Here is a 27,829-nt window from a genome sequence, read left to right as displayed (position 1 = left end):
TGTCTTTCCTCAGTGAAGTAGCAAACCCCCTTATTTTTTCAGTAATTCATTGTCACCGTATATGCTCAAAGAGCCCTTGACATTTCCAGAGTTTCCTTGTTGAGATGAAATAATTGCTTTATACATCACAGTTCAAAAAAAGATAAATCAGTTAAAAGTACATATATGCAAAGTCCTTGTTGGCCCACAGAGCCATCTGCATTTCAAAGTGACTATAGCAAGCTTGTCGTTTCTTCTAACACGTTTTCATGAACTCTCATGTTAATTAAGGTATCACACCTACAAACACATGTGCAACTTCAAAAACGTATCTTATGAGTGAGGTTGAGCAAAGACAAAAGTTATACAGATGTAAGTGAAATGGAAAAATCATCACTTTTGAAGGGCTATTACTGACTAGTCAGCTATCATTTATAAACAATGTAGAATATTTTAGTTTATTTTATTTATGATAAGCATGAAGGAAAACTGTTGGCTTTAAAAAAACTGAGAAGAAAAGCAAAAATAAATTGACTTTATGTATAGAGGAGGTAAAAGTGTAGCTGGAATAATGTACATTTTGTGACTTTGAGCCTTTTGAAAAAATATGCAACATTTTCTCTCCAGCAGGGAGAAGAGTTGTCTATCTTCTGTAGTATATCAGCAACAACAGCAGTCCATAGCACTGCAGTAGGCCTAAAAATAACTGTGAAGAACTTGTTCAACTCTTATGATGATAGTGTTTGTTATTGTGAAGAGGGAAAATGCTACCACGTTAGACAGTGCTATTCAAAGCTACCTTGTAAGATTTAGCATTGATTTCTATGGGTTTTTTTGTCTTTGGTGCTTCATAAGAAAGCAAAAATCTAAGAAGCACTGAATAACCTACTGATTATATGTTTATTAATGTACAACAAACAATGGCTATGCAAAACCAGTCTGTTCATACTTTCCTTGAAACAGTCTAAATAGTCTGCTTGGGCTCAGAGTGTTGTTCATCTATTAAAGTCAGACACTGAATCTTTGATATTTAACTTTTCCCATAGGAAAATAATAATTTTTTTCTATATTTCCCTGTGGATTTTCTCTCAGAAAGACTAAATTTACAATGGATGTAAAACAGCTACAAATCTAATAGAGCAAGTGTCGATCAAGGCTTTAAAATAGATGTATTTTCTGAGACATGCAGTAAGCTCTCAGTTTTGGCTTTATTGTGGATGACGGTGACTGTGAATATTATGATAAGTATCCTTAACATTTTCTTCTGCCTGTTTCTCCATGTCTTCCCATTTTTCCATGTCTTCCCAAAATTCCAGTTATAGATGTAGGAATTAATTTAGAGAAAATACAATTAAATCACTTCAAATCGTATAACCCAGAAAAGAATAGGCTAGACCTTTATAACCTTGTCCATTATAACCAGGAAGCTTTAAAAATTTCCTGCATTTGTGGAAGATATCTCTAATTTCATTTTGACAGTTCATTGAGATTTGTTGAGGTTCAGCAGTTATCAATAAAGACCTTAAGACAATTTGCAGAGGATCAAACTGATCCCGGTGAGATCAGCACTTTCAGCCAGAATTGATTATACTCTGGTTGAAAGTTTTGTGTGCACTGGATCCCAAAGCTGAATCAGTTGCAGGAGGAACATGAGTTGCATTCATGCCAAGATAGCAATATGCACTTTGCCAGACCAATAGGGAGAATTTCTTAAAACTCCTCCTGGAGTTTGTTTTGTCTTGTGCATTTCTCGATGGAACCTAAGCAACAGGCTGCTTCACTGAATCAAGTCTAGCAAAAAGTAGTTTTCATCATGAAGTTTCCATTGTATGAAATGCTAAAAATAGATTTCCAGTACAGCACCATCTACAAAATTTCTAGTGCATCTATGTGAAACACAGTGCAAAAATTTCTCTTTATGGGCAAGCAATAGTTTTGCCTGGGGAATCCTCATCTACTTGTATCTAAGATTTTTTATGCTTCTGTAGCTATAGGGGAGAGAAATACTCCCTTTACCCCTCCAATTCCATTTATAAATGTATGGAGAACAACCATGTGTTTCCATACTGTTGACGAACAAATGAGACATTTTAAAAGCCCTTATGTTTATAAATAGAAGACATATGAAGTCTATTTCCTAATTGTAACAATATTAACCATGCCTTTTATTCTTTTGCTTTTTTTATTTCTCAATAAAATTTTCTTTGAAAATGTAGCCTTACTCTTATCTTGCAGGTAAGTAGTTGATTCATCTGACTGGTTTAAGATTTTAGGGAGTGTATAAATTATATTACTACATTAGAGACAGTCATGAATTTCAGAGTGTTTGGAAGAGACTTAATAGTCATCAGTGGAAATGAAAAATGTAGTATTTTTACTGCTCTGAATGCTACAACTACTGTGGTCTCATGTATATATTAAAAACTTGAGCCCTGTTCAATACATTATTTCCTGATACTTAGAAGGAAAAAAATCTCATGGTAAAGTAAAGCATGTTGTTGCTTAATCCAAAAACTTGAAGCAAAGAATTCAAATAGAATGGGAATCCCATGTAATTTCTTACCCAGTCCATAGATTTGCACTACTTTTATTATGTGTGCAGCTGAACTATGTGAAGAGTACAGCTTTCCCATTGCTAAAATGGCCCTCACTAGAAAACATGTATGCTGAAAGGTATTCATATGTTCCTATGTTCCCACATTAAACCTTCCTGCTACCTTCTGTCTGTTCTCCCCAGATCCCGGCACTTCCAAACTGGGAAATATCAAAGGAAATCTAGATTTTTGTTTTTCACATACCATTCTGGTTTGTATGGTGTAATGTAGAGTCTCTAATTTGGATGTATTTGTAGACTGCCTGCAAATCAAACTATAGACCAGACTGCTTGCAAATGAAAACCATCCTGTGCCTACCAAATATTTTGCATCTATGGATACTAGAAAAACACATAGATGATTGAATTAAAATTTAGAAGATAGTAAAAAGTTAAGAATCTGCTCCAAATGGTGTACCCACTTAATTTGCTTACTTTCTTATATAAATTCAAAGTTTTATGAACAAATTTGGTACAAGTGGAAACTGAAATTACCCAAGCCCATCCAGATATCCCATCGCCAACTTAAGGGATTATTTTCTGTGTTGTTATTCAAAATATTTGTATGTATTATATGATGTAAAATACAAAATATAGAGAAAACCTCCATCCTAGAGTTTCATACAGTCTGTTGGGGGCAAATCTCTCATGAAAGATGGGAGAACACAATTCAAAACTCTTTGTAACAATCAGAATAACTCAGGGCATGAATTTGGGTCCCCAAAGTCCAGAAACGTATCCCCAGTATTGGGTTAGATTTTTGGAAGGGGGAGAGAACATCTCATTTTGTCAGGTACATTCTCATGTGAATTTAACCCTTAGTTTTCAGTTTAATTTTCTTTTTATTAAACATGTATGGAAGTTTAATTGGTGTGAGCCTTTTATTTATTTCCAGTTTACTGAAAATTAAACTAGTTCAGCATCGAATTGGCATCTGTTTCTAATTGCTGTAGTGGACAAACAGTTGGCTAGGCCTTTCGATGTGACCTGAGAATTTCCTCCTTCAGGGAGGAAACTATTGGACAGTTGGAAAAATGCCGTCGGAGGAAAGTTCAGAAGATGTGGTTGTGGGAAGCATCACTGACCACAAAGAAAATTTATACAGTGGCTTCCTGAGTTTTACTGCAGGGAAATTATGGTTCATTTCTTGACTTTGTGTTAGTTTCCCTTTCCGGCTGCATGCTCCTGTAAAGAATCCAGTGTTTGGGTGCCTGTTACCTGACGTCTGCTGTTTCAGTGCTTCAGGGAAGATCAAGTGATATGTTTCAGTAAACAGTTTCTAGATCTTAGCTTCTGAGCTTGATGACTTGGATTCTGCAGGAGGAAAAATGGCTCTGGAATTCTTTTTTCTCTGCTCATCCATAAGCTTCAATTTTTGGTAACATTCATGGGCTTGTGTTTTGTTACTGATTTTTTTTTCATTATTATTTTCTTAAGCTTTTTCTTCTGAGAAATGGTATTGGTGCTTTTATTGTGTTTTGATTTCAGAATAATTTTAATTTGGTGATAATTCAAGGGGGTCATTAAAATGCATATGTTATTGCCAGAAATGATTGTTGTGAATACAAATAGGGAAGCCTTTCATATAAAGGCTTTGTGGAAAACACAGTGTCTACTGAACTGTATTGACAAAGGGGAATTTAACTTCGTTTGTTTGATTAAGAGAAGCTGGTAGGGTGTAAATTCCTTGTTTGTTACTACTGATGCTTAACCAGTCTGAACCAGAGCCCACTGGAATTAATGGAAAGCTTCCCATTAGTTTCAGTGTGGTTTTTTTCAAGCCCTAACAGACCTCCTGCTGTTCCACGGTTGAGCATTAGTGAGGGACAGTGAGCCTGCCAATCATGCAGGTTTTGTGTGTATGCATGTGGTGAGATTTCTAGGAGGTTGAAGGCTGCTTTCATGAGGGTTATTTTTATGTGGAGTTGCACAGTATTTAAGAAAGTCTGTGATTTTTTTATCAACTGCTTCTGCTACTGTAGCACAAAACCAGGCTAAGGTAATTCAAAGGAGTCTGCAGTGACTATTGATAGAAAAGTAATCACCTGTGATTTTTGAACTGCTAAGGTTTTCTTTCTTTTCTATTTAATGGGCATCATGTAAGTAAATGCTTTAAATCCTGATAATAGAGTCAAATGATTTACATTAGAACAGAAGCTGTGATGTGCAAACCCTTTGATTTATTTTAATAGAAGCAGGAGAATGATACCATTACCATTTTTCTGACAATGTATAGAAGCTGGTGAATACAATAGGGATTTCTTGGATGATAAAATAGTATGTTGATTTTAAAAATTATAATGAACATACTAGAAAATACTCTTTTTCTGTTTGGGTTTCATATATAAGTGGTTTTTGGTTCACCAGTCCCAGACTTCTGTCTGGGGATCTCCTCTGTGGTTTTTATAGACTACTAATCAAATCAGAAGAGGCAGGGAGGCATATGCATCGTCTTACTATGAAAATAATACTAGTCATTTTGTTGCTTTTAAGTTCTAGTGGAAGTAGCCTGAGTGTTTTTTTTCCAGTGTCTGGTTCAACTATTAAGCAGAATTCTACTCTGTGACATACAGAGTTGTTAACTCCTCTCTAATAATAACGTTTTTACAAAGTAAAGAAACTTTTTTAATCACTCATAATGTTTTAGAATACAATTTCAGCAGAATTAAAAAAAAAAAAAAATTGAACATCTAATTAAACCCTTTCAGACTTGTTATTGCCAGGTGACACTACCTTTTGAAAGCCTGTCTATCCTGAAGTGACAATCTTCAGTGAATTGGCAATCTACACGTACAAGATGGAATTATTTTAAGTGCAGTATCTTTTTTTTGGACATATGCATAAGTGCCACTTCATTCCCTAAAGCTGCCTTACTGCAAGGACCAGTTTCTGCAGTTGAGTAGTTTCTTGTCTTCTGGCTATGTGATGCAATCTTGTTATGGCTGTGTTCCATGCTCTGAGGGCATAACTGACAGAATCCTGTGATGGGTGCCTCTTGTCACACCTATAGTTCCGTATGTCTCTCCAGCCTCCATTAGCAGAGATGTCTCTGAAAACATGAGCACTCCCAATGCTCCTCCCAAGAGTTTTTGCAAACAAGCAGGAGTTGATTGCAATGCTGTCTTAGTGACAATTGTGGTTGTGACAATACTGTCAAAATGAAATCTCTTTTATCACATGGAGGGGTAAGGACAGCAGGAGACCTGCGGTTCATAGACACATTCTAGCTGTTCTGATAGCAACAAGCTGAGATGCTATTAAAAGAAGATTTTACAAAGCAGTAGAATACCATGTTTTGTTCCACAAAACATTTTTGGTGATTGAAGAAAAAAGGTCATGTAATTGAATTTGAGGATGCAGCCAAGATTACATTTGTTCAGAGAACCAGTTGGAACGTGACTGTTATTGGCAAAAGCAGATGATGAATTTCCTGGTTAAAGAATTTATGCGTTATCCAGTATTTCAGGATGTTTGAGTTTTTCTTACTGTGGGTACATGCTGTGTAATATTGCCATTCCACATTGTAGATCTAGTTAGGTCAGGTAGAGACTGTAGTCACACTGAATATATTAACAACTACCAAGATGATGCGGTTTCACTTAAGATACTTCATGAGATCTGAGTAGTAAGCGCTCAAAACTATTTGGCCTGTGTGTTACATTGATATGTCCCCTGTCAATTAAAACAATAAGGTTTTGATTATTTGATTACATTTGGCTCAACATCATAAAAGATGGGAAGAATCTTCCTTTGGTCATGCAGGGGATGGAAGCAGCCCGGTCCCTGGAGTTCCCTAGAATGTATGAATTTAATTAAGCAGAATGTACATCTAGCAGAGCATTTTTATTCATGAGGGATTGCACGTCACCCAACTTTGTAACTGGTTTCTGAACGTTTTCAGCCGTAATGTATTCTTTCTGAGACAGGAACACCAGAAGTACAGTTTTCCAATTGCATTTCCAGAGCTTTTTGCTTTGTTCATGAGTCCTTTTCTAATAATTCCTTGTCCTTAGTTTAGTTTTTGACCAGTGCTGACAAAATTCTGAAAAGGCTCAGTCTGTCATGATCCCAAGATTTCATTCTTGGACAATTATGAGTGACACATAGGCCATAATTTTATATGTGAATTTAGGTTTGTTATTTAACACATACATCACTTTACCTGTGTCTATGTTAAATATCATTGCGTACTCACCACATCTCAGAAAGGCCTTCTGTCATTCTTTACAGTTAGCTTTAAGTAACTTATCATCATCCACTGACTTTGTAATCTCACAGTTCAATCCCTTTTCCAGGTCATTTGGAATATATTCAACAGTACAGGTCCCAGCACAATTTCGTTTAGGAATGCAATGTTGGTCTCTCCAGCATGAAATCAAAACTTCTTTTGTTTCCCATTTCTATGCACGTGAGGATCTGTCCTCTTGTGCTGTGGTTGCTCAGTTTCTTGGCCTAGATCGCCATGTGGTACGAGAAGTAAACTTTTGTTCTATGTGGATCCTGTTACGTGTTATTTAAATATTGGAGGGGAGTAACCAAATAAGTGAGGGGGGGTGTTGCACAGCCAGACAAGATTTGTACTGAAATAGAAGTCTTGAGAACTACAGAGATAATTTTTAGTTACTAGGAGAATACCTAGGGAATCCTTTTGTGCAGTATACATTGTAAACTGCAAGGTATCAAACTATTTAGACATCCAAGTCATGTAATATGCACACACACTTGTGTTACAGGAAATGTTGGTGATATTCCTGCTTTGGCTGAAAGCTCTTACGTGTATTTTAGACCTGCAAAGCAGTACCACCTGTTTTATTTGTCTCAGCTGTGTTTCTAATTTGCACTGGAAAGAGCGTGAGCCATCTAAAATCTTAATTCACCCTGGGTTTTGTGGCTTTTCTTAATGCATGTTTTTCAGTCTTTCCCATCAAGCAGGTTGTAATTAAGCTTGGAGCTTTTTGTGTTTATATTTTCCCTGTCATATGGCTGAATCTGCTGCTACATTATATTATAATAAATAGAAGTTTAACTATAGAGAATGCTGATATATTTCACTTTTTCCTTTAGGAAATATACTGCAAAAGGTAGATAGCTTCTAAAATTCTTGTTTTGCAGATGAAGAAACAAAGGTAGAAGCTTCATTTCCTTCTGTTGTCCATAAAGGGCACTGGTTATATGTAGCTGCTTATAAAAGAATGTTTTTGTTACTGTGTATGATATTGGAAAACTGTAGAGGCATAGTCAGTCTGACACTCACTTAGGCTGTTTAGATTAATTCTTTGGGCAGGGCTCTGTCTCCCAAATAAATAATAAATCAATGTTTTTTGTCTTTCTCCAAAGTTGCTCGCCAGTACCCAACATTGCCTCTCTGCACACTAGTATTGTAGACCGCAGTGTACAGAAATATAGCATGCTTCAAGCAATATTGTTTCGGACCCTTTAAATTTTGTGGTTGGGATCTCACTAAATGGCATGTTAGAGAGAACTGTGTGCTCTTTAATCTCTTACCAACCAAGAAAACTTCTCAACATGGATCATTTTCATTATCTTAATCATAGACTGAAGGCAGAATATTTTATTTTTAGAGGTACTGTCTATTTATATCTCCACATTTTAGGTTTCTACCAATTGCTGAGTTGGTCTCGTTGAAAGAAAGGAGAGCTAGAGGAATGAGAAGAGTAATTGATCTATGCTTATTAGATCTGTGCAAGTATCATATATAGAGATATAGAAAATGTATTCCCCTATATATTCCCTTTTTTAAATCTCAGCTAAAAATTTGCAGTTTATCTTCTTCCTTCTTATGATTAAAAATTAGATAGTGAAGGTTAAATGAATATAAAGAAAATTGTTACAGTTAATAAAATGTTTCCACAAAATTATCTTTTAGATTGATCTAACGAATGAGACTTTCTTTAAACCAAAACAAAAAGGTACAATCTGAACTTTTTTTTTTAACCTTGCAAATTTACACAATATGGATGTTGCCTATCCTTAAATCTTTTTTTATAAATTATGGTTATGTAGTACTTGAAATATTTGCCTTGCACAGTAGAAAGCAAAAGATTGAAACAAATCATAGGAAATATTTGCAAAGATGCTGACAGATCCGAATTTTCCAGCCTACCTACCAAGTACTGTGTTGCAGTTGCTTTTTTGTTGCTGTCTTTGCTATTTTTTTATTTTGCTTGCATTAGGAAAACTTTTTTTTTTTAGTATTTGCTCTTGATTGACTATTAAATATTTCAGAGAATGTCAGTGAAGCCTGTCAGGAACATCATAAGACTTAGAAAAATAAACAAGTTGGATTTATAGTTCCCATACAGGAAAAGGAGTAGAGAGCTTCTGATAAGACATCTAAAGCTGTAAAATGTTGTAAAACTGGACCAACACTTCTTTGTCTTATTACCATGTAGCATTGCAGGCATCAAATGGTCACAAAGTTATTTTGGTGAGTAGTAGAAGGATTTAAAACATTTAGAGTTACACAGAAAAGAAATGGATTTTCAGACATTTTTGTCTTTTTCATGGTGGTCAGATAAATTTGTATTTCTTTTTATTTTAGATAAGTTTCTGATAGGTAACTAGGATTATATGAGCCAAGGAGTAGATGACTGATTCTCAAGCATACATTGATCACCAGGGAAGAAATGTGAAGAAATGTTTTTTCCTATTTTCCACCCCCAGAAATCATTGCCCAGTTGGATAGGTGAACTAATGAGTTAAACAGAAGACTATTGTAACTGTATGCAAAAATACATAGGAAGACAGGGTTTTTTCCTCTGGAAGAGCTACTCACTTAACCTTAATGATGTATTAAATTAGGAGTACACATGGGATACTGAATGAGTTTTTTTTAAAGGCTAGCAGGAGAAAACGAGGGCTAAGCACATTGCATCATTTTTTACGATCATCCCTATGCTTAGAAAGTGAAGTGAAAGAACAGATCGCTGGGCAAAGTAAGCAGTTTTGGTTTATCTTTTCTGTTTGACTCTGAATCATCAGTTATTAATTACTTCTTGGGACACACTGCTGGATTGAATGTACCAAGTAACTTCTTCAGTTTGGCAAAACCTGTCATCTTGTAACATTTCTGTAAATTATGGGGGCTTTTTTAAATTTAAAATTGTATGACTAAAGCAGGAAATGATGTAGGTATCAGATTCTGATCTCAGTCACAGTAGTATAAATATCTGGTGTGAATCCATTATTTCAATTACTTTACTGTTGATTTATGTTCTGGTATAAATGAAAAACTAGACTTGTCTGCACTGATATGGACTGATCTGTGCATTGGAAGCCATTGCTAATACAAATTAATATTCTAATTTCTTTATGCTATCCCTCCTTTTAAGAATAGCACTAAAAATAAACTAGAGGGTATGCTAGAAATGACTCGTGGTGTTCATATATCTGTAAAAGTACAGTTAAACCTGAATCTGAATCTTATGTACTTATAGAGGAGGGCAACCAAAGTGGTGAAAGGTCTCGAGGACAAGACTTAGGAGAGGCTGAGGTCACTTGGCTTGTTCAGCTTGGAGAAGAGAAGGCTGAGGGGTGACCTCATCGTAGTCTAGGGGGTGCTGATCAGCAATAGGACACGAGGAGATGGAATGAAGCTGTGTCAGGGGAAGTTCAGACTGGGCATTAGGAAAAGGTTCCTCACTGAGAGGGTGGCTGGTGCCTGGAACAGGCTCCCCAGGCAAGTGGTCACGGCACCAAGCCTGTCAGAGTTGGAGGAGTGTCTGGACAACGCTCTTAGTCATATGGTTTAGTTTTAGGTAGTTGAGGAGCAGGGAGTTGGACTTGATGATGCTTATAGTTCCTTTCCAACTCGAGATATTCTATGATTCTATACTTACCTTTTGTGAAAGTTTTGACCTTTTCAGTTCAGTACATACAGAGATTAATATAATAAAAGGGGTTGCATAAATCTGCTTTGACATAGTGCTTTCTTTTGTAAACAAAATATTTGGCTTGTTCTGAACTGAAAGTAATTTGGTAACACCTCTTGTGTATGATCAGGTCAAAAATCTGTCTAGCTCATTATTCCGTTTCCAAGAGTAGCAGTTGTGTAGGAAGGAGTGCATAAGGGCAAGCACATAAATATGCTTCTCTTGTGTGCCCCCCACAAGCTGCAGCTAACGGGTCTCCTGATCTTTAGGTTATGTTTTTGGATATAAAAGTCCTTGATGGATTTTTCTTCCATATTGTGAACTGTTTTTATCACTCAACCTGCATAAACTCCAGGCATCCACAGCATCCCATGAAAAGGAATTCCACACTTGAGTTGGGTTTGTGATAAGGAAGTATATACTATCATGTATTTTGAATATGCAATTTCATAATTTATTTGATGCCTCTATTAGGAAAGTCCATTTGTTTCTTATTCAGGCCACACAATTTTTCATGGACCTCTATCCTGTCCCTCATTGATTGTCCATCTTTGAGGATGAAGAGTCCTATTTATTTAGTCATTCTTAACACAGAGGCTGTTCCATAGCTTTAATTTTCCTTGCCACATCTCTTTGTATCTTGTACAGTTTTTCTGTGTCCGTTTTGTAACATGGGACCAAAACTGCACAGTATCTCATGAGGCACTACAAGGACCTCGGTGACGGCATAGTGTCCCATTCTTTGCCACTTCTATTATTGGCTTTGCTTTTCTTGACTGCTGCTGGACATTATCTGTTCATTACAAGTTCACAAACCCTAAATAGCAAGAGTTTGTTCAGAACACATTCTTTTGTGTATGCAGAGTGAGGATTGGCATTTTCACCCCATGTTCATTACTTTCCCTTTTGTTGTACTTATGTTTGTGCATTAATGAGGCTTAATGCATCAAAAGATTGTTCACTTTTTAGAAAAGTCCCATCTATTGTCTGGTCATCGTTCAGGGTGTTATTTATATATTATTTTATATCTTTCCTGCCTGAAGAGTATGCTGGGGAATATCCAAATTATCAAAATGGAAATTATTTTTGCAAATGCAGCTAACATTTTTGACTGATGCTTTCTGAGGATCTCGCATAGATTTTTCAGAGTTGATGACATAGGCCTTCTGAAAAATCAGGTCTCTTGAAGATACAAATTGAAGATTATTTATGGGTTTACATCCTAATTTGGAATATATATCCATTTACAGAGACCTTTTTTTTTCTATAGAGATATAAAAGCTATTTGAATACTTTTTGGTGACCTATAAATCCAAACAAAACATTAAAATATTTATATCAATTTGTTGTAGCATTAAATATTTGAAAATATATATCTGAATTAAATTTCACTGCTTTCTTAAATAATAAAAGTTTTATCATTTCCCAAGAGACTACTTAAAAAGAAATATAGCAGCTGATGAGGCTCTGAAGTTGGCCTTCAAGAAACAGTGGCTTCTGTTTGAAAATAAGAAAATTCATGGCAAAGGCTTTGGGGGGGTTCTTAAGGTAAAAACAAAGCTTTGGTATAGTTAGCCACTGATACACTGGTGATCAAATGGCAGAAAAATAAAAAGTCTACCCTTTTTGCACAAGCAAAAGCATCATAATTTTTATATATAAGTCTATAAGAAAAGTATGTGGGCATGTGAAGGCAGACTTGATTACACAGATCAATAAGAAGCATCTCTCCTCTGACTGCTGAATTAGACCACGGGGCTGTTGTTAGTGCTTGGTAAACCATAATGGGAAAAAAGAAGAAAAAATACACCAACAATCTAGAACAGATGCAGAGCAAAACTGCTTAGATGCTATGGGAATGAGCATTTTATCTTGCAAAGGAAATTAAAGATTGTGACTTCTTTAATCTGTCAAATTGGAAAAGTGATCCCTGTAAAATTCGTATGGCCAGGGAGAAGACTGCCTGGGCATTTTGCATTTTACCTGCACTAGCAGAAGCTGAAGAATTGAGACAGAGGTAGAAACTTAACAGCTGGGCTGAAGAGAAAGAGAAAGTTGGATGGGGAATATCCAAGCTTAAGGTGAAAGACATATGACGGGAAGAAGAGAACTCAGGCAATATTTTTATTTATCTTAGTTCTGTATCTAGTGCTTATATAACATAATAAACTGGCAGTCCTATAAATATCCTATGTAGAGAGCATTCAGACAAGCATCAGTCTGTTTTCCATGGCTGGTCTTTCTGATAAAAGTTGACCTGTACTGTCTGAGAAGCAATTCACTTGTCTGAATAATAGACAGTACATTTCTTTGGCTCAAGACAAGTGCTTGCAATGGGTGAGTTAATATGACTGACAGAGTTCTGTTTATAATAGCTCAACATGGGGGAATTTATTTTTTTCTCTTCACGAAATTTTGCCGAAAGATAATGTTCCACCAAACAACTTCAACTACAAGCTCTGGTAAAAGCATTTCTTAGTTTAGGACTTTGGGTTTGTTACCTGGACCAAATAAGGGGTTTTTAAAATTATTTTATCTTCTTGAATCTTACTTGAAGTCTTATGCATGGCATTCTAAAAATACAATCTTTCATATTTCATATATCTAAAAATACATACTTTAATTTGAAGTATTTTAAATAATTTATCTTGTGTAATACTATAGCTTCACATACTGTAGCTCAGCAATCAGAAATGTATTCTCCATGCTAAACCTTAAAATAAAAAATGCAGACTCACATAATTTTTCCTTTAGACCAAGCCTTAATATTGTAATTTTGAGATGCAATGTTGAAAAAACATGGTTGTGTCTTAGGATCTGCTGAATGTCTTTCATTGTGCTCTTTAAGAAAGCATATGGCAAAGATGAGTATTCCCAGTAGCAGACAGTATGACAGAATAATACATAACATAATGATGTTGAAAAGTAAGCAATATTAATCTTTAAACTGTTTCGTATCTGCTATGGACATCACATGGATGTATGGGGATTTATCTTCTGGAAGAGATTCTTCGGGGGGGCATTTATGAAGCATTTCTTGTTTTCATAGGTGTTTAGTCTTTTTTACCACAGCTTCAGTGCTTCATGATCTAAGATAAGCTGAGTCCTTCCCATCTGTCTATGCATACTCTAAACAAGGAGTCCCATTTTATAGCCTTATTTATCTGGGAACATTGTACAAGTCTGATGTAAACAGGGAAGAGCACAGAAAGTGCTTATTAAAGAAAAACTAATTCAAAGTGTGAAGCCCAGTCATAAAATAGAAATTTAGCAGGACCTTCATAAAAAATAGAGAAATTGTGTCCCAGTATTTCCTTTCCAAACTTTCTGTTGCTCTCTTCTATCAGATGTGTATTTGCCTCACTGTGACGTATAGAATTTACTCCTTTTAGAAACCTCTAGTTCTGCTTCTAATATTGGATCTCACGTGATCATCATACATCTCGTGGATTCTCTTTTTCATTTCAGTGGCAAAAATCTGTCAGCTGAGTCCTTCAAATTACCTAAACTGATTGAAAGTAATCTCTTGAAAGATGCTAGAAAATCAACACTGGTTTCTCTCCACCTCCTTATGTCTTATTTCTAGTCTGATTATAGAGTTACCTTCTGGTAGTCTTTTGGTAAACAGATATCAACTGATACAGTTAATATAAAACTCTTAGATTTTATATCTTAAACTCTTATCTTGTTTATGAAAGCTGATATTCAAGATGGTTTGGATGCTCCTGGAGTGTCTGTCTGACTGCCTCCTGGAGTCATCGCTGGTGTATGTATGTTACTTTTTTTCTGAGTTCCCTCCTATAAGGGACTTTGGGTTTCCTTTTGAGAGGGAATTTGCACATAGTTGACACTTGAGAGTTTTCTGCAGTATCTGGATATGGGGCCACATCATATGTGACTCTACCAAAGACAGGATGAAGACATGCTGCACACTGTCATGCCATAGAAGTACCTCACTGGCCAGATACAGATCTGTGTGAATGCAGCCGGCTCAGTCCAGAGAGACAGCTGTCTGTGTATGGGTATGTCAGGACCTGGGAGCTGGTCCCTCCAGTGATCAAATATAGCAATTCCAATCATGAGCTTTCTTAATACAGGTATATGAGATACACATATAATATCTGTATATGAAATGAGTCCAGTTATCTGGACGCAGGTGTGACATTTCCACTGGTAATTTTTTGGGGTGCAGTTCAAGTTCTGAGTTAAATTCCTCCGGTGAATCATAGCACAGATCTTTGCACATATGTATAACAAATTCTTTATCCAATACTTAAAAATAAATGGATGATACCGCTTAGTTTTCCAACAGAATTCTAAAAATTGCTTCATGCACATGCAATGTACTTAACTTAGTTTACTGTTTCATTAAGGTCTTGGCATTGACAACAGGACATCTTTACCACAGACCACTTCTTTCCCATGGGAGGATACACTTTTCAATATATCCATGCATGCAGCAATCCGACATGGAAAATGGAAGTTACTGACTGGATATCCAGGTAATGGAGTAACTTCTTTATTTACTGTGTGTCATATCTCCCACCTACCCCAAACACAGTTTAATTCTGTTTAATGTATTTTCATTTCTTTTAGTTATTCTGCTAACTTCTCAGGTTTTTGATCACATGCAAAAATCTAAAAGGGGCACTTCTAAAATCCAAACAACATATTCTTTCATTTTCCAACTATTTTGTATACAAATGACTTTCACAGCAGTGGAAAAACTTATCAGAGAGTCATAGAACATCTCAAGTTGGAAGAGACCCATAATCGTCGAATCCAAGAAGAAAGTCCATGAAATTACTTGATATGAAATTAAGTGACATGGAAGTTTGAAACCCATTGGTATAGCTTTTTTTTTTTTTTTATAAATAGGACTCCTGTATAGGTAGGCTTGGGCTAGAGAGACTCTGGTGCTGGGCTTGAGTTAAGGAATGCAGCAACAGTCTCTGGGCAGTGGCTTGTCAAAGGACCTAGTGAATTTGTAAATTACAGTATAACTCTACGTCTCCACACTGCTGCTCCATATCCGAGAATTAATCCTTGGTCTGTTCCTGTTTCTGCAGGCTGCAGTCATTGGTTCCCTCCACCGTCTTTCTTCAATGAGTCAAAGATTCAATCATCTGATCCACCAACAAAGAGACTTTGGTTATTTGATATTGTTCACGATCCTGAAGAGAAAAATGATTTGTCTGAAAAATATCCTCATGTGGTGGAGAAACTGCTCTCACGGCTTCAATATTATTATAAACATTCAGTGCCTGTGTTCTACCCTGATGAGGATCCCCACTGTGATCCAGCAGCAACTGGGGCTTGGGGTCCTTGGGCATAGTGCACAGCACCACATCCTGCAAAACAACCCTGTAGCAGAGTCTGGTTTATAGACTTGGGGTCCTAGTCACACATTTCTTACCTTGATTATTAAATTGTTACTAAATTTGAGCTCATTCCTTGAAAAATTCAGTATTTCTTACCCTTAAAATACGTTGGGAATCTGCGCTTCCCAACAATTGTATGTGAAATGTTGGTAAAATGATAAATCTGTTGTTCAAATATTCTTTGTCCAGAATGTGCTTTTAATGCAGAAGGCAAAATTTTGACTCCCTCCTTGAAAAAGATTACTTTTCTTTAAAAGCTGTAGTGAATCATGACAGCAGGGACATCCAGAATGCATCCATCTTATGAAATAAACTGATTTTTGGTTTCTTGTTTGTCCAGAAGATAAATTCTTTTGAAAGCTGTTATATATCTGTAAATAATAGAAACAAGAAAAAAATTCAACAGTTGACATCATTTTTGCCTTTAACATGCACCTCTGTCCAGAAAAGAGAACAACCAGAAATCTCCTACAGTAAAAAAAAAAAACCAAACCTTCCCAGAATACAGCAAAATCCCTAAACCTTGTTCACTGTTAATGTATCAAACTGGAGAAGAGAGTGGTGGTCGACCGGAGTGCAGGGCGGTCAGGCAGAGGGATCTTGACAGGCTGAGGAAATGGGTGAACAAAGACTTCATGAAGTTCAGCAAAGGCAGAATCCTGCACTTGGGGTAGAATAGCCCTGTGCAGGAGTACATACCTGGTTATGAGCAGATAGGAAACATTTTTGTGGCACAAAAAATCTACGCATCCTGCTGGACAATTAATGGAACAGGAGTTGCCATGCGCTTTCTTGGTGAAGAAGGCTAACCACATGTTGGTCCGTGTAAGAGAGAATGTAGCCAGCACATTAGGGGAAGTGCTTATTCCCCCCTATTCAGCACTGGAACATAGCATCACATTTTGGCCTTCCCTGTGCAAGAAAGTTATTGACAAATTGGAGTGAGTCCAGTGGAGCACCATGAAGACGATCACAGGGAGGACAGCAAATGAGGTGAGACTAATGAAATGGGTTAATTCATGCTGGAGAAGAAAGAGAAAGGGGAAATTGCTATCTTCAGCTGCCTAATGTGAGGGCATAGGGAAGATGAAGGCAGATTCTTCTCAGAGGTGCACAAAGATGAGAAGCACACAGGAAACACATGGAGAATATTGAATAGAAGAAAAAAAAATCACACCATGAGGTTAGTCAAATATGGGAACTGCAAGTCTATGGCATCCCTATCCTTGGAGATATTCAGTCCTTGATTGGAGAAGGCCCTGTGCAATGTGATCTAATCCTGAAGTTGGATCAAATTTGAAATTGGCCCTGCTTTGGTGGTAGTATTGAGGAACAACCACGTAACCTCCAAAGGGCCCTTTCTGAATGAATTATTCAATGATTCTATGATGAACAAAACCTTACTTTTATTGCCTGCCTCATAAATACTCTTTCTTCTCAGATTTTGTTTCTTTATTACCATAGTAGAGAGTGTTTTCATCCTGAAGTGGGCTCTGAGCCATGAAGAAACCAGGCCAAGCAGCATTTCTCGGTTACTCATCAAATTGATGCAAGATAACCCACCAGCTCTCTTAATGTCTCAAACCTCTGGAGTCTGGCCAGAGTTCTGGTAGTGCTTCTCAGTGTCCTTAGCCAAGTTCTCAGGCTGCAGAGCTCTAGCTGTCATCCTCTCCAGAAAGCAGGGCTCTAATCGCCTATTTTCTGGCTCCTGGACCAACTCCTATAAATTGCAGTAAAACTTTGCACACCCTTTCCCAGTTTTCCCTTGGGAGACTTGTGTTAACTGTTAGCAAAGAGATTCATAAAGAGACAGACTTGACCGAATTTGTGCATTTTTTTTAAATAGACAGATAAAGCATGGAAAATATGAAACTTAAGAAAACTGAAAATGCATATAAAAATGAACAGAAATTCCTGCTTTCTGATACAGCTGATTCTCAATTACGCTGTCTTAAATCTAGCTTGCCTTTTCCACCTTTGATGATTTCCTACAAGTAGAAGTAAAGCCAAAGCTCACCAAAAGCCTGTTCAGCTGTTTGTCTTTTTCCCAAAGAGCCTTACATTTGCCTCCTGTCACTTCAGTATTTTTTCTATTCTAGTTTGTTCACTCTCTTCAGTCTTGAAGACGGGGAAAGAAGAAAAAGAGTTTGGGAGGAAATAATTCTCCTGTAGTGGGCAAACGTACATTTGCTGTGGTTTGGTTGGATATAATTTGGAACACTGTTTCAGACCAAGGTTCAATATCCTTCTCTATTTATCCATCAGTGGCTGAAAGCAGATGGTTGCAGCAGGATATGACTGAGGCAAGCATATGTCATAAGCCCTTCGGATTGTCCCTCACCTTCTAAAGGATTGCTCAGAGTCAGAGATTTAACTTCTATGTATTTAGTTGACTTCAGTGATTTTTCTTCTCTTCCATGAAGTTGCACAATATTTCCATTGGGGTCCTTGTGCACAGTGCACAACCTTACAGTACCTTGTAAACTGTTGGTATTCATACAATCACACCTTTCCACAGCTTAACTAGACACTGGGTGAAGTAATTCGAATTTTCACTGGTAAAATACATATGCTGTGACAGAAGCTCTTACCACCCTACATTTAGCAACTTCCATATTAACCAATATCTTTAAAATACCAAAAAGAATTTATATGCTCTACAAAGGTAGTCTCCAAACTGCTACCTGATCATATCTCCTTCCATTTCACAAAACACATTTAAGCTTTTCTTTCTATCATGTGTGACTGTTCACACAACTTCTGCTCAAGATTGTAGCTAAGACACAGCTCATGCAAAGGCCTGATGTGTGTTGGGAGCAATGCCATTAAGCCAAAGTGAGAGCCACATGTAGGCAGCCCACAGGAAGGGCTACAGGTCATTCTGCAGCCATTATCACCTGCCATCAGTAGACTCCGGCCATAATCCTTGCTATTGATTGTCTGGCAGTTCCTTCAGAATCCACTAACTTATGGAAATAGTATAGACCAAACTTCCAAGCAAGCTGGAAGGTATAAATAAGTGAGCTTACCCAAAAGGCTTTTGGAGCATGTCCTACAGCAGCCAGACTGCTGAGGCTTTCGTGCTTCCCGGTGTGATACAGGGAAGGCGTGCACTGTGATGGAGGAGGAAGGATGACCACTGTCATCATCAGCTAGGTAAGTATTTTGCTTATAGGTGCATGAGTTATGAGTTGTACGTTAGAAACCTGATGAATTAAGGGATGAATTAGTGAATTAATGTGTTAGACTAGTCTGTACAAAGGGGATTGAGCCCTTGTTTAATGTGTGTGTTTGTCTTTTTTCCTAATGAGCTCATAAAATAATTTACAGAGTATGTTGTCCTGTACATTTGAGAGATATAAATGGACCATGACAATCTTGGCTTCACAGCACAGCAGCATTTTGAGCTTTTGAAGATTCTTCATGATAACTGAGTCTCAGGCTCTGTTACTTCCTGATCACAGCAAGGGATGGAAAATGTAAGTAACAAAACCTTTTTATAATCTATTGCATCACCTTCACAAAGCTCACATCTTCCTTCAGTAGCTCTAGAAAACCTCTATTGCAGTTCCCTTTCCCAACTATTGCAATTTGTTTATTTATAACCAATATAATGATTTATGCTAGTTTTAACTTACCTGTTTAGTACTGCAACTTCAAGTTTCATATCCTAATTTTCTGTAGCATATAGTTAGTAATGTGGTTTGGAATATGGGATTCTGAGAGAATAGGGTGTCAAATCACCTCGTGCAACTTTTAGAGTTACGCATTAATGTTACAGGTTGGCCTTCAAATGCCTTGTTGGAATAAATCATCGACATATCAGAGGTTCCATCTGTTTAGTACTCCTTTCCTCATACGTTCAGAATGTGGTGGTTAATTTATTCTTGCAATCAAAATGCAGATGGAGAAGTCGACAGCCATTCCCCAGTACATAAGGCACATATATCCAATGAATTTACATTATTCTCACTTTTGAAATTTGGCTGTTTTTTCATAGTGCATATTTATTTTGCGCTCTGTCTACACAAGCAGACATGTAAGACTAGAAAGCTAACTGTTCTCAGTTAATGCCCACATATAACATTTTAGTTTATAGTAGCAATTACAGGATGTGGTTACCACAATAACAAGGGACTGGACTCGGGGGTGGGGGGAATTTCTGCCCTACATTCCTCTGTGTCATTCAGCATTCAGCACTCGTATTACATGAAGAAAGATGTTGGCTTACCCACAAAAGTGGGAACTTTTGTTAACGATAATTTTATTACAGGTACTGTTCTTTTTATGCTGATACCCAGTTTCATGGAAAAGAAACGTCAGCTAACATGTAAAAGCTCAAGTAATTAACATGTTTGAGTCTCCCATCAATGTCAGCACCTTGGCTAAAGTTAAAAAAGATTAAAAAACATCTAATTTTAATTTCAGAGGTAAGCAGAACTTCTATGTGTTCTCTTTTCTCTGTGTCCTGCCATCTGCATTTTAGTATCTTGCTGATATTCTCGGTCATATAATCCATCTACTAGGAAGAGACTGTTGCATGTCACTGTCTTTTATAAGTATCAAATTCACCCTCTATTTCCTCTTGTATTTTAAAATCCAAGGATTAATTATTTTCTCAGCTACAGTACACATAATTATTTATTTTATTTCCTAATTATTTTCCATGGGTGGTCCTTCATAAAATATTTTAATTGAACTGGGTTAGGGAAAAAACCCATCTGTCTGACACGTTGCAAAGAGTTGTATACTGTTCGGTTGTTTCAAATTGGCAAATACAGAATTCTTTATATGTTTTGTGGTTACTTGAGTAACATTCAAAAATGCAAGCATTTTGAACTCTCTAAATAAAACTTCATTTCATCCCTTTCCAAGTTAAGATTCATTCTTAATCTAGCAAACATCTGGGCATTTTGAATTCAGAAGTCTTCATTTTTATATTATACAAATTATTTAAGCTTCAGAAAAGTAACCAAGTTTAGGAAAAATACTTACACTGGCTACTCATTTTGCATTGCTTATTTACAAAAAGATGCACACAAACAAGGAAGGGATTACTTTATAAGCAAAACAGAAGATCTGGACCTGTTCTTGAGTCAAAGGCCCTATATTCAGCCTGAAAATAATTTGTCCACTTTTCCTAAAGCTGATAAATGGGTCTTGGATGAAACTCTGACTTTAAGCCTCTTCAGAATCTCTGAACAGAAGAACCCAGAGTTTAAACCCCTATGGTCTGTGTGGATTTGAAGCTCCACTAGCAGTCCCTGTTGGCCTCTGTGAATTTGCCTCTCAGCTTACTTTCTGACAAAGTGGTTTAATGGTAGTAAGGCTACTAGGGATATTCCCAAAGCTCTTCCATGTTTCCTTTAAGAAGCAGTAAGTGAGTTTGAGGTTGCACAGAGACCTGTGCTAACCTATTGTTGACTCACCAAAGCATCCTGATGGAAGGGGTGATAGGGACAGAGCCACTGACATGGCATATGTGATGGAGTCTGGCATATGAGGACATGCGGTCTGTATGTGTAGTCATGTTTGTAATCCTAGGGCCAGGGAAACCCAAATGAGAAATAGGCAAGTGAACCACAAAACACAGAAGTCAGACAGTCTAAATGAAGGAAAACTTGACAAAAAAAAATATAATGTCAAGCCATACATGGTGATCCAGATTCTAACCGTAGGTGTGGGCTTTGCTTAGCATAGGAACACAAAGCCACTTCCAAGACATATGAGTTGTCAAGGGAGAATTCCTGCCTACCTGCCCCTTTGGCAGCCCACCGCAGACCCCCCTCCAACTGGACCCTGAGGCTGTATCTCTCTCATAACATTGACCTTAGCTCTGACATGATGGAGGGGTCAGAGGACCCTTTCTACAGCCCAGCCCTTCCTGTGGCAGCCCCTTTGCAGCCCCACCCTAAGTCGACCCATAGGTTTCATGTCTCTCTAGCTATAAATAAGCTGAGGTTTGTAATGGGAAAATAGTGCTTTTGCTAAGAGAAGGGAAAAAACCCCACCATTTCTAAGTCTGAGGAAGCTTTTAAGCAATTTTTTTTTTTTTTTTTTTTTTTTTTTTGCCAGCAGGTTTCCAACTGAGTGTTTTAACTCTTTCAGCTTATTTTCTTTGTCAGCTCCAGGCAGTGGACTTGATTTGGTTTCAGGTTGGGTTGTTATGTGGGAAGATCCTGATTAAATATACAGTGTAGAGAGTTCCCTGGGGTCCCAAGCTGCTTTGACTGATTCCAGTGCTCTCACATGTCTTCTTCCAGTGCCGTGCGATGTGTGTATGAGCTCATATACATTGAGCAGAACTGTTGCAAGGAACAGTAAAAAAATTTTGGCACAGAGCAGGCAGACTGAGTCAGCCATCCAACCATGGATGTGTTCAGTGACGTCTCTTGTGATAATTGCATACCGCGGTTAGCAGAGGCAAAGAGGATGATGCAGTAAGTTCTTGTTGTGTTAGTCTTCCCTCCTGAGAGTGTTATTTTTGCAGGGTGGAGTGGAGAGATATTGGAAAGGTTGGCCGATATATCTGCTGCCAAGTTTCAAAAAAGTGACTACCGGCTCCCATCATCAAAGCAGCTCCCGGATGTTGATCCCCTAATTCTGGCTAAACTCAATAGCAACAAAGGCAGCTATATTTTGGCTTCAGGACTATAGTTAGAAAACAGTACACTCAGAATCGCTAGATTTGGATCTAAGGAATGCAGTGCTTATTTGGACGAGTCTTCAAAAGCCACAACAAGGTACTACACCAAAGCCACAGTTCTGGGCTGCCAGATTCTGGCATTCAGGACAGTGATAAAAATAAAAGAGCTCTGTCTTGCTTTGTGCCATGCATTCTTGTGATTTCTTCAAGCAAACAAGAAGTTAGAATGCAGTGAATACACGTACAAACAAAGTAAGCTGTGTTTGGTATTCAGCAATGCTTGTTGAGTAGTTTTGGGCATAAAGCCCGCAGTAATGAATGGAAAACTTTGATCAGGACATCTGTGGCCTGCCCAAATCATTTCATGGGATCTACAATTCTGCTGGGAACATCACCCAATGGCCCTATTAACCAGGGATGTTGGAGCCTTTCTTCATTGTGTACATTCTCCCAGCACACTTGTGAAGTAGTAGTCATCAATTTTTATTGGATAGAAAGCTCTGAAATGGCTTATTTGAGGACATCTGAGCCTTTAAGTTACCCTTACATTTATCCTACCTCTCTGGGAAAAAAGGTTTAACGGGTCTCTCTGGATGACATTAATGTTGAGAACATTAAGTCAGAGGCTTGACTTCACTTCTAGCAGACATACTCTCAGTTCCAGCTTTACTCTACTCACTGTAACAAATATATTTTTTTATTTTTTTCTTTTGTTCTCTATAGATTACAGTCATGGCAGTTCTGTGACTCCAAACTGTTTTCTCAGTGTTGTTCACCAGTGTGGGGTTATCCATGAAAACAGTTAATTTCTGGAGGATCACCATTTTTTTCCCTCTGTCCCGAGTACTGGTGGTAAGAGGAGCCTTTTTAAAAGGCTGTGAAAATCATAACAACTGCCATCCCAAGAACCACGAAAACACTGCTGCCCTGTAGGAGGTCCTTATAGATGTACTGAATTTTCACTTTAATTATTGTCCCCTTTGCTTTGTTTTCAAATATCCTGTTTTACAAGTCATACTTGATTGATAAAGCACTGTCTGAAATAATCCCAAGGTGGCTATTAGTCTGGTCTGGTCACAGCCCCCGGCCCCACCAGTGACATGTTGTAGAAACAAAGTAATTCTCCTGCCTTTTCAGTTCTGTTTTGGCTTTACTCTATAATGAAGAGAGCATGGTTATAATATATTAAACAACTGGTTAAGAGTAACATACACATTACCTTTATTCTGCTTCTAGCTAAAGCTTTGAGATTAATACAGTGGAGAAGCCTGGCTAAGAATTTACTGATAGTTTTCGTTTGCCATAAATTCAGCCTAAAGAAATCCAGAACAGCTGAAATGGCACAGCCTTTGGCTGAGTAAAACATAGGCACATTTATAATATCAAAGAAGACTTATGAAAATATCCCAGCTGGATTTTTAAAAATGTAGGAGGGAACAGAGTGAAACAATTGCATTTCTGTTTATATTTACCCTACAAAGTAGCCCACTCTGAAGAAACATTTACAGAAGTGAATGAGTGAGAGATTGTCTCTTAGAGGCAGCAGATATAAGGTGTCTGAAATTCATTTGAGTTATAGTTGCATGTTAACAGGATTTTTTGGTCATTATTTCTGCCCACAGTACTCAGGGATTTAATGTACATTGTTTTAAGTGGAGAACTTTTTAGAATTCACCCTTTTTCTGTATATACTTTATAATAAAGAAAAGGCCATGGTATAGTAAAAAAAGGCTAAAAGCAAAATTTTCTTTAATTATTATTGTGCCTCTGGAATATGGAGAGCATTTTTGTACAAAAAGGAAGATTTTCTATGTAAATGTTTATTCTGTTTATAGAGATATATAAAATTGCAAGAAGCCATCTTTCTGGCTCTAAAGACTGAGTGTAGGTTTAAGAGGTCACATTCTGGGTCTCTGGTTCTAAATACCAAAGTGAAATTAGTCAGTGCATTAGCATCTATTTTTTTCAGAAGCAGTGATGATGCCATAACAACATCATTTAACAGCCATTTTTCTCATGTGCTCTAGAAATGTATTTGTAAACATCATGAGCTGCTAGCAAAAGCTGGCTTTTTAATAGCAATCACTATCCATCCTTTTACTTAATGTGATTTAATGACATTTGTTTGATGGCATGTTCAAATAAAGCAATGGCCTCATTTTATGTGTAAGTGCTGGTTTTATCCATAGTTTATTTTCATTGTGCTTTGCATAAATGTACTGCTGATGTGCATTAGAATGAAAGAAAAACTTTTAGGAACACTTGGTTTCATCCTAAACATTAGGCAGGCCATAAGTGATTATAATACACTGATAATCATCAAAACTCTAGATGTAGCAGAGATCTGGCATTGTTTAGCTCCATACTCTCAGCCCAAAATGCACACAAAACTGCAGCACCCTCAGTGTTGTTTCCTTCCACTGCTGCCTTAGGACCTGATTACTGCATAGATCCCTCTGTATCGTCAGAGCGAAAGTCAGAGTAATTCCACTCGGAACCATGGCTTCAAGTAAATGCAGTGTTTAAGAAAGATTTTTGCCCACATTCTGCACTCAGAAGATTCTGAATTAATTAATGATTAATTAACATCTGTGTGTCTTAGTTGCCCCTATGACAAGAGGGAGAGGAGAGGATACTGTGAGAGAGACAGGGCTGTGCCAAAAATGGTGCCTTTTGGAAAAACTTTGTTCAGAGTATTGGTCACTCAACCTGAGTGCAGTCATGGTTCCAGCTTGTTTTATGAACCAGCCCAGTCGTAGAGCAGAATTAAAGGTTCACGTTTATAATCTAAACTGGAATCATGTTCTCAGTTCAGTGAAAACTCTTTGATTCTTCTTCACTAATAAAGTTATATTTGTTGTGGAACCATGGGCTTATTTTGAACAGTAATCTGAAGGTGTGATTTGCTGATAACTGTTATCCTATGTCACTGTTGGAAGAAAAGAAACTTAGTCTCTCAGTTAATAACTCTCTCAGTTTTTTAATCTATGCATATTACAAACACTCTATTCTTGTTCAATGTTATTTTAGTTTTTTTCATTGTGTGTTTATCTTTAAAATAAATGTTAGCTATGTATGACTCCAGAGAAAGATATCAAACATACATTTATTCATAGAGCTTCAGTTTCAAAACACACCTGCTAATATTAGGAACTATCATTAATAAAATTTGCTGTCTTGAAAATGTTATAATCTCCATTTCCCCATCCTTCTGCTCAAAAATCTGGAAATGAAATCAAAAGATCGAATTATAAACACTAGAAAGAAAAAATATGTTTAAGATGATAGAATTTTCTTTTGGCAGACTCATAATAAAGCCCAAACAGACAGCCCAGTAAATCTCGCAGATTTTTATAGTTCTAAAACAGGTCCATATTTAGCTTTACATTACTGCTTAGAAATCAAGTTCCAAAAAGCCGTAACAGTGGCTACTGTTCTTTCCCTTAGGGTCCGAACAAGGAAATCCAATGTTTTCTGGTCAGTAGTAGGAATTCCACTTTGTAATCTGACACTCTTCATTCCTCTCCTCTCAAAGGCAGTAAACCAAAAAATTAAAGGCAGTACAGATTTTCAAATCATGTAGCATTTGCAAATCCTCATGCACCTTTAATGATTTGTTGCCATGTACAAACTGAAAGCTTCATGACCTGGCCTTTCTCTTGTCAGCTCCTGCTCTCATCACAACACCTAGTTATGCACGTTTCACTGAGAACTCGTGCTTTTGCGTTTCTCTGATTTCGGCCCTATTGTTCCAAACTCTTGAGGAATAATAAGAGTCGTAGAACAGCCAAGATCTTCATGTTAGGAGGCTGATGTAGCTCTACTGTAGCCAACTGAGCTAAGCTAGTTTATACCAATAAGTACTATACAGTTATTAGAAAGATATTAGTCCCTTTTTTCTATTTTTTTTTTTTTTTTAAATTTCTGGTCTCTAGCAAGCATGTGGTGATGGCATGCTTCTGCATATTTATGTAGTGGTAACAATTGGATCTTTTCATGCTCATAGTGAATAACTGAACTCTAGTCAGTCTGTAATTTCTTTCTGACAGGCTCATTATTTCTCTGCCGATGATGTGATGGTTAAGGCCAGCTATACAATTTAAAAACAGGCAATTTTTTTGTAAGCACAGTATGTCTATCCAAGCACACTTCTGTCCTAACAGCACATAACCCTGCTCATCTGATGACCATCGTTTGTAGAACATGGTTGTAACTCACTGGATAGAGCAAGCACTTTGCCATACAGTTTTGCTTGCTGCTATCATTTCTTTTAATTCATCTTTCTGTAATGTTGTAAATGATGGATATATATTTTTACAAGGGCTATTGCAAAGTCTGTGGACTCTGGACTAAGAAAGTTATCCAGTTGCTTTGGCTGCTTGTTCCTAAACAAATTTAGGATTTGTTTGAGTTCATGCTGATGTCAGCATGCCCTCTGACTTCATTGGAAGACCTCAGTGCTATTTGAAAAAAAATCAGATTATTTGCAAGGAAAGACTTATCAAGCATGACACAAGCTGCAAACTCAGTTGGAACAGGATAAACTTCCGTAAGACTTGTTTGTAGTAAGAAGAGTACTAGGAAATCTCTGGTTGCTGTTCTCTGTGCTTTCAATATATATGCTGCACTTTATCCACATACATTGAATTAACGCATCTTTAGTCACTTCTGTGACTAATCTGTTACAGGTGCTTTTGAAGAGATACCAATTTTTTAGTACATTTCTTAAAACTGTAATATTTGCTAGACTTACATAAGAAGTTCTGACAAGTCCACTACTGTAACTAGGGCAAATTTCTTGGGAAACCATAACAAGGTTTTGGTGAATTCTTATATCTTGAGTACATCCCTATAGTTGACACCTTTAGTATATGACATTTAGCTTGGATCCATACCTGAACAGTGACAGAAACTATTCACATAAATTAGCAAAATAAAAGCCTGAACATTTCTGTATGTTTACTGTCATGAGGCCACAACAGTAAATGCCAGCACAATGACTTTATGCCCATAGGAAATTATGCGGGTGTTGTTCATTGTCACTCTTATCAGTGAATGTTATACAGCTGAAATTTATGCATTGCCTACAAAGCAGAGAGGGATTTAGAGAGAAGGCATTGGCAATTACTACACCCTGCTCTTAATAGATCCACCACCTTAGACTTTCTGCAACATTTTCTGAAATCAGCTGCTGGGAGGAAGGAACACTGGCAATAGTGTAGGGAAGTGCAGTCTCAGGCTCTGCACTCTGTTAATTAGGGGCCTGAGACTTATGGTTAACAGTGATTAATGTTTATGTTTTGCTATTTTCTTTCTTGTGGAAAAAGATCACATAAAG

At 37.2% G+C, this 27,829-nt stretch overlaps 1 protein-coding gene across 1 annotated transcript in view; it reads left to right on the top strand.

The window, feature by feature from the left end:
* Positions 1-16,172, top strand: part of ARSB (arylsulfatase B) — a 71,070-nt gene extending 54,898 nt beyond the window's left edge. Inside the window, exons 7-8 of the mRNA XM_075740058.1 lie at positions 14,838-14,966; positions 15,534-16,172. Of these exons, the coding sequence (XP_075596173.1) occupies positions 14,838-14,966; positions 15,534-15,799 (395 nt within the window). The 3' untranslated portion in view covers positions 15,800-16,172. The remainder of the gene's footprint in view (positions 1-14,837; positions 14,967-15,533) is intronic.
* The last annotated feature ends 11,657 nt before the right edge of the window (positions 16,173-27,829 follow it).

Source organism: Balearica regulorum, chromosome Z, assembly GCF_011004875.1.
Source record: "Balearica regulorum gibbericeps isolate bBalReg1 chromosome Z, bBalReg1.pri, whole genome shotgun sequence".
Taxonomy (NCBI): Eukaryota; Metazoa; Chordata; class Aves; order Gruiformes; family Gruidae; genus Balearica; species Balearica regulorum.
Note: the sequence above shows the minus strand (reverse complement) of the source record. Positions and strands in the feature narration are given on the sequence as shown.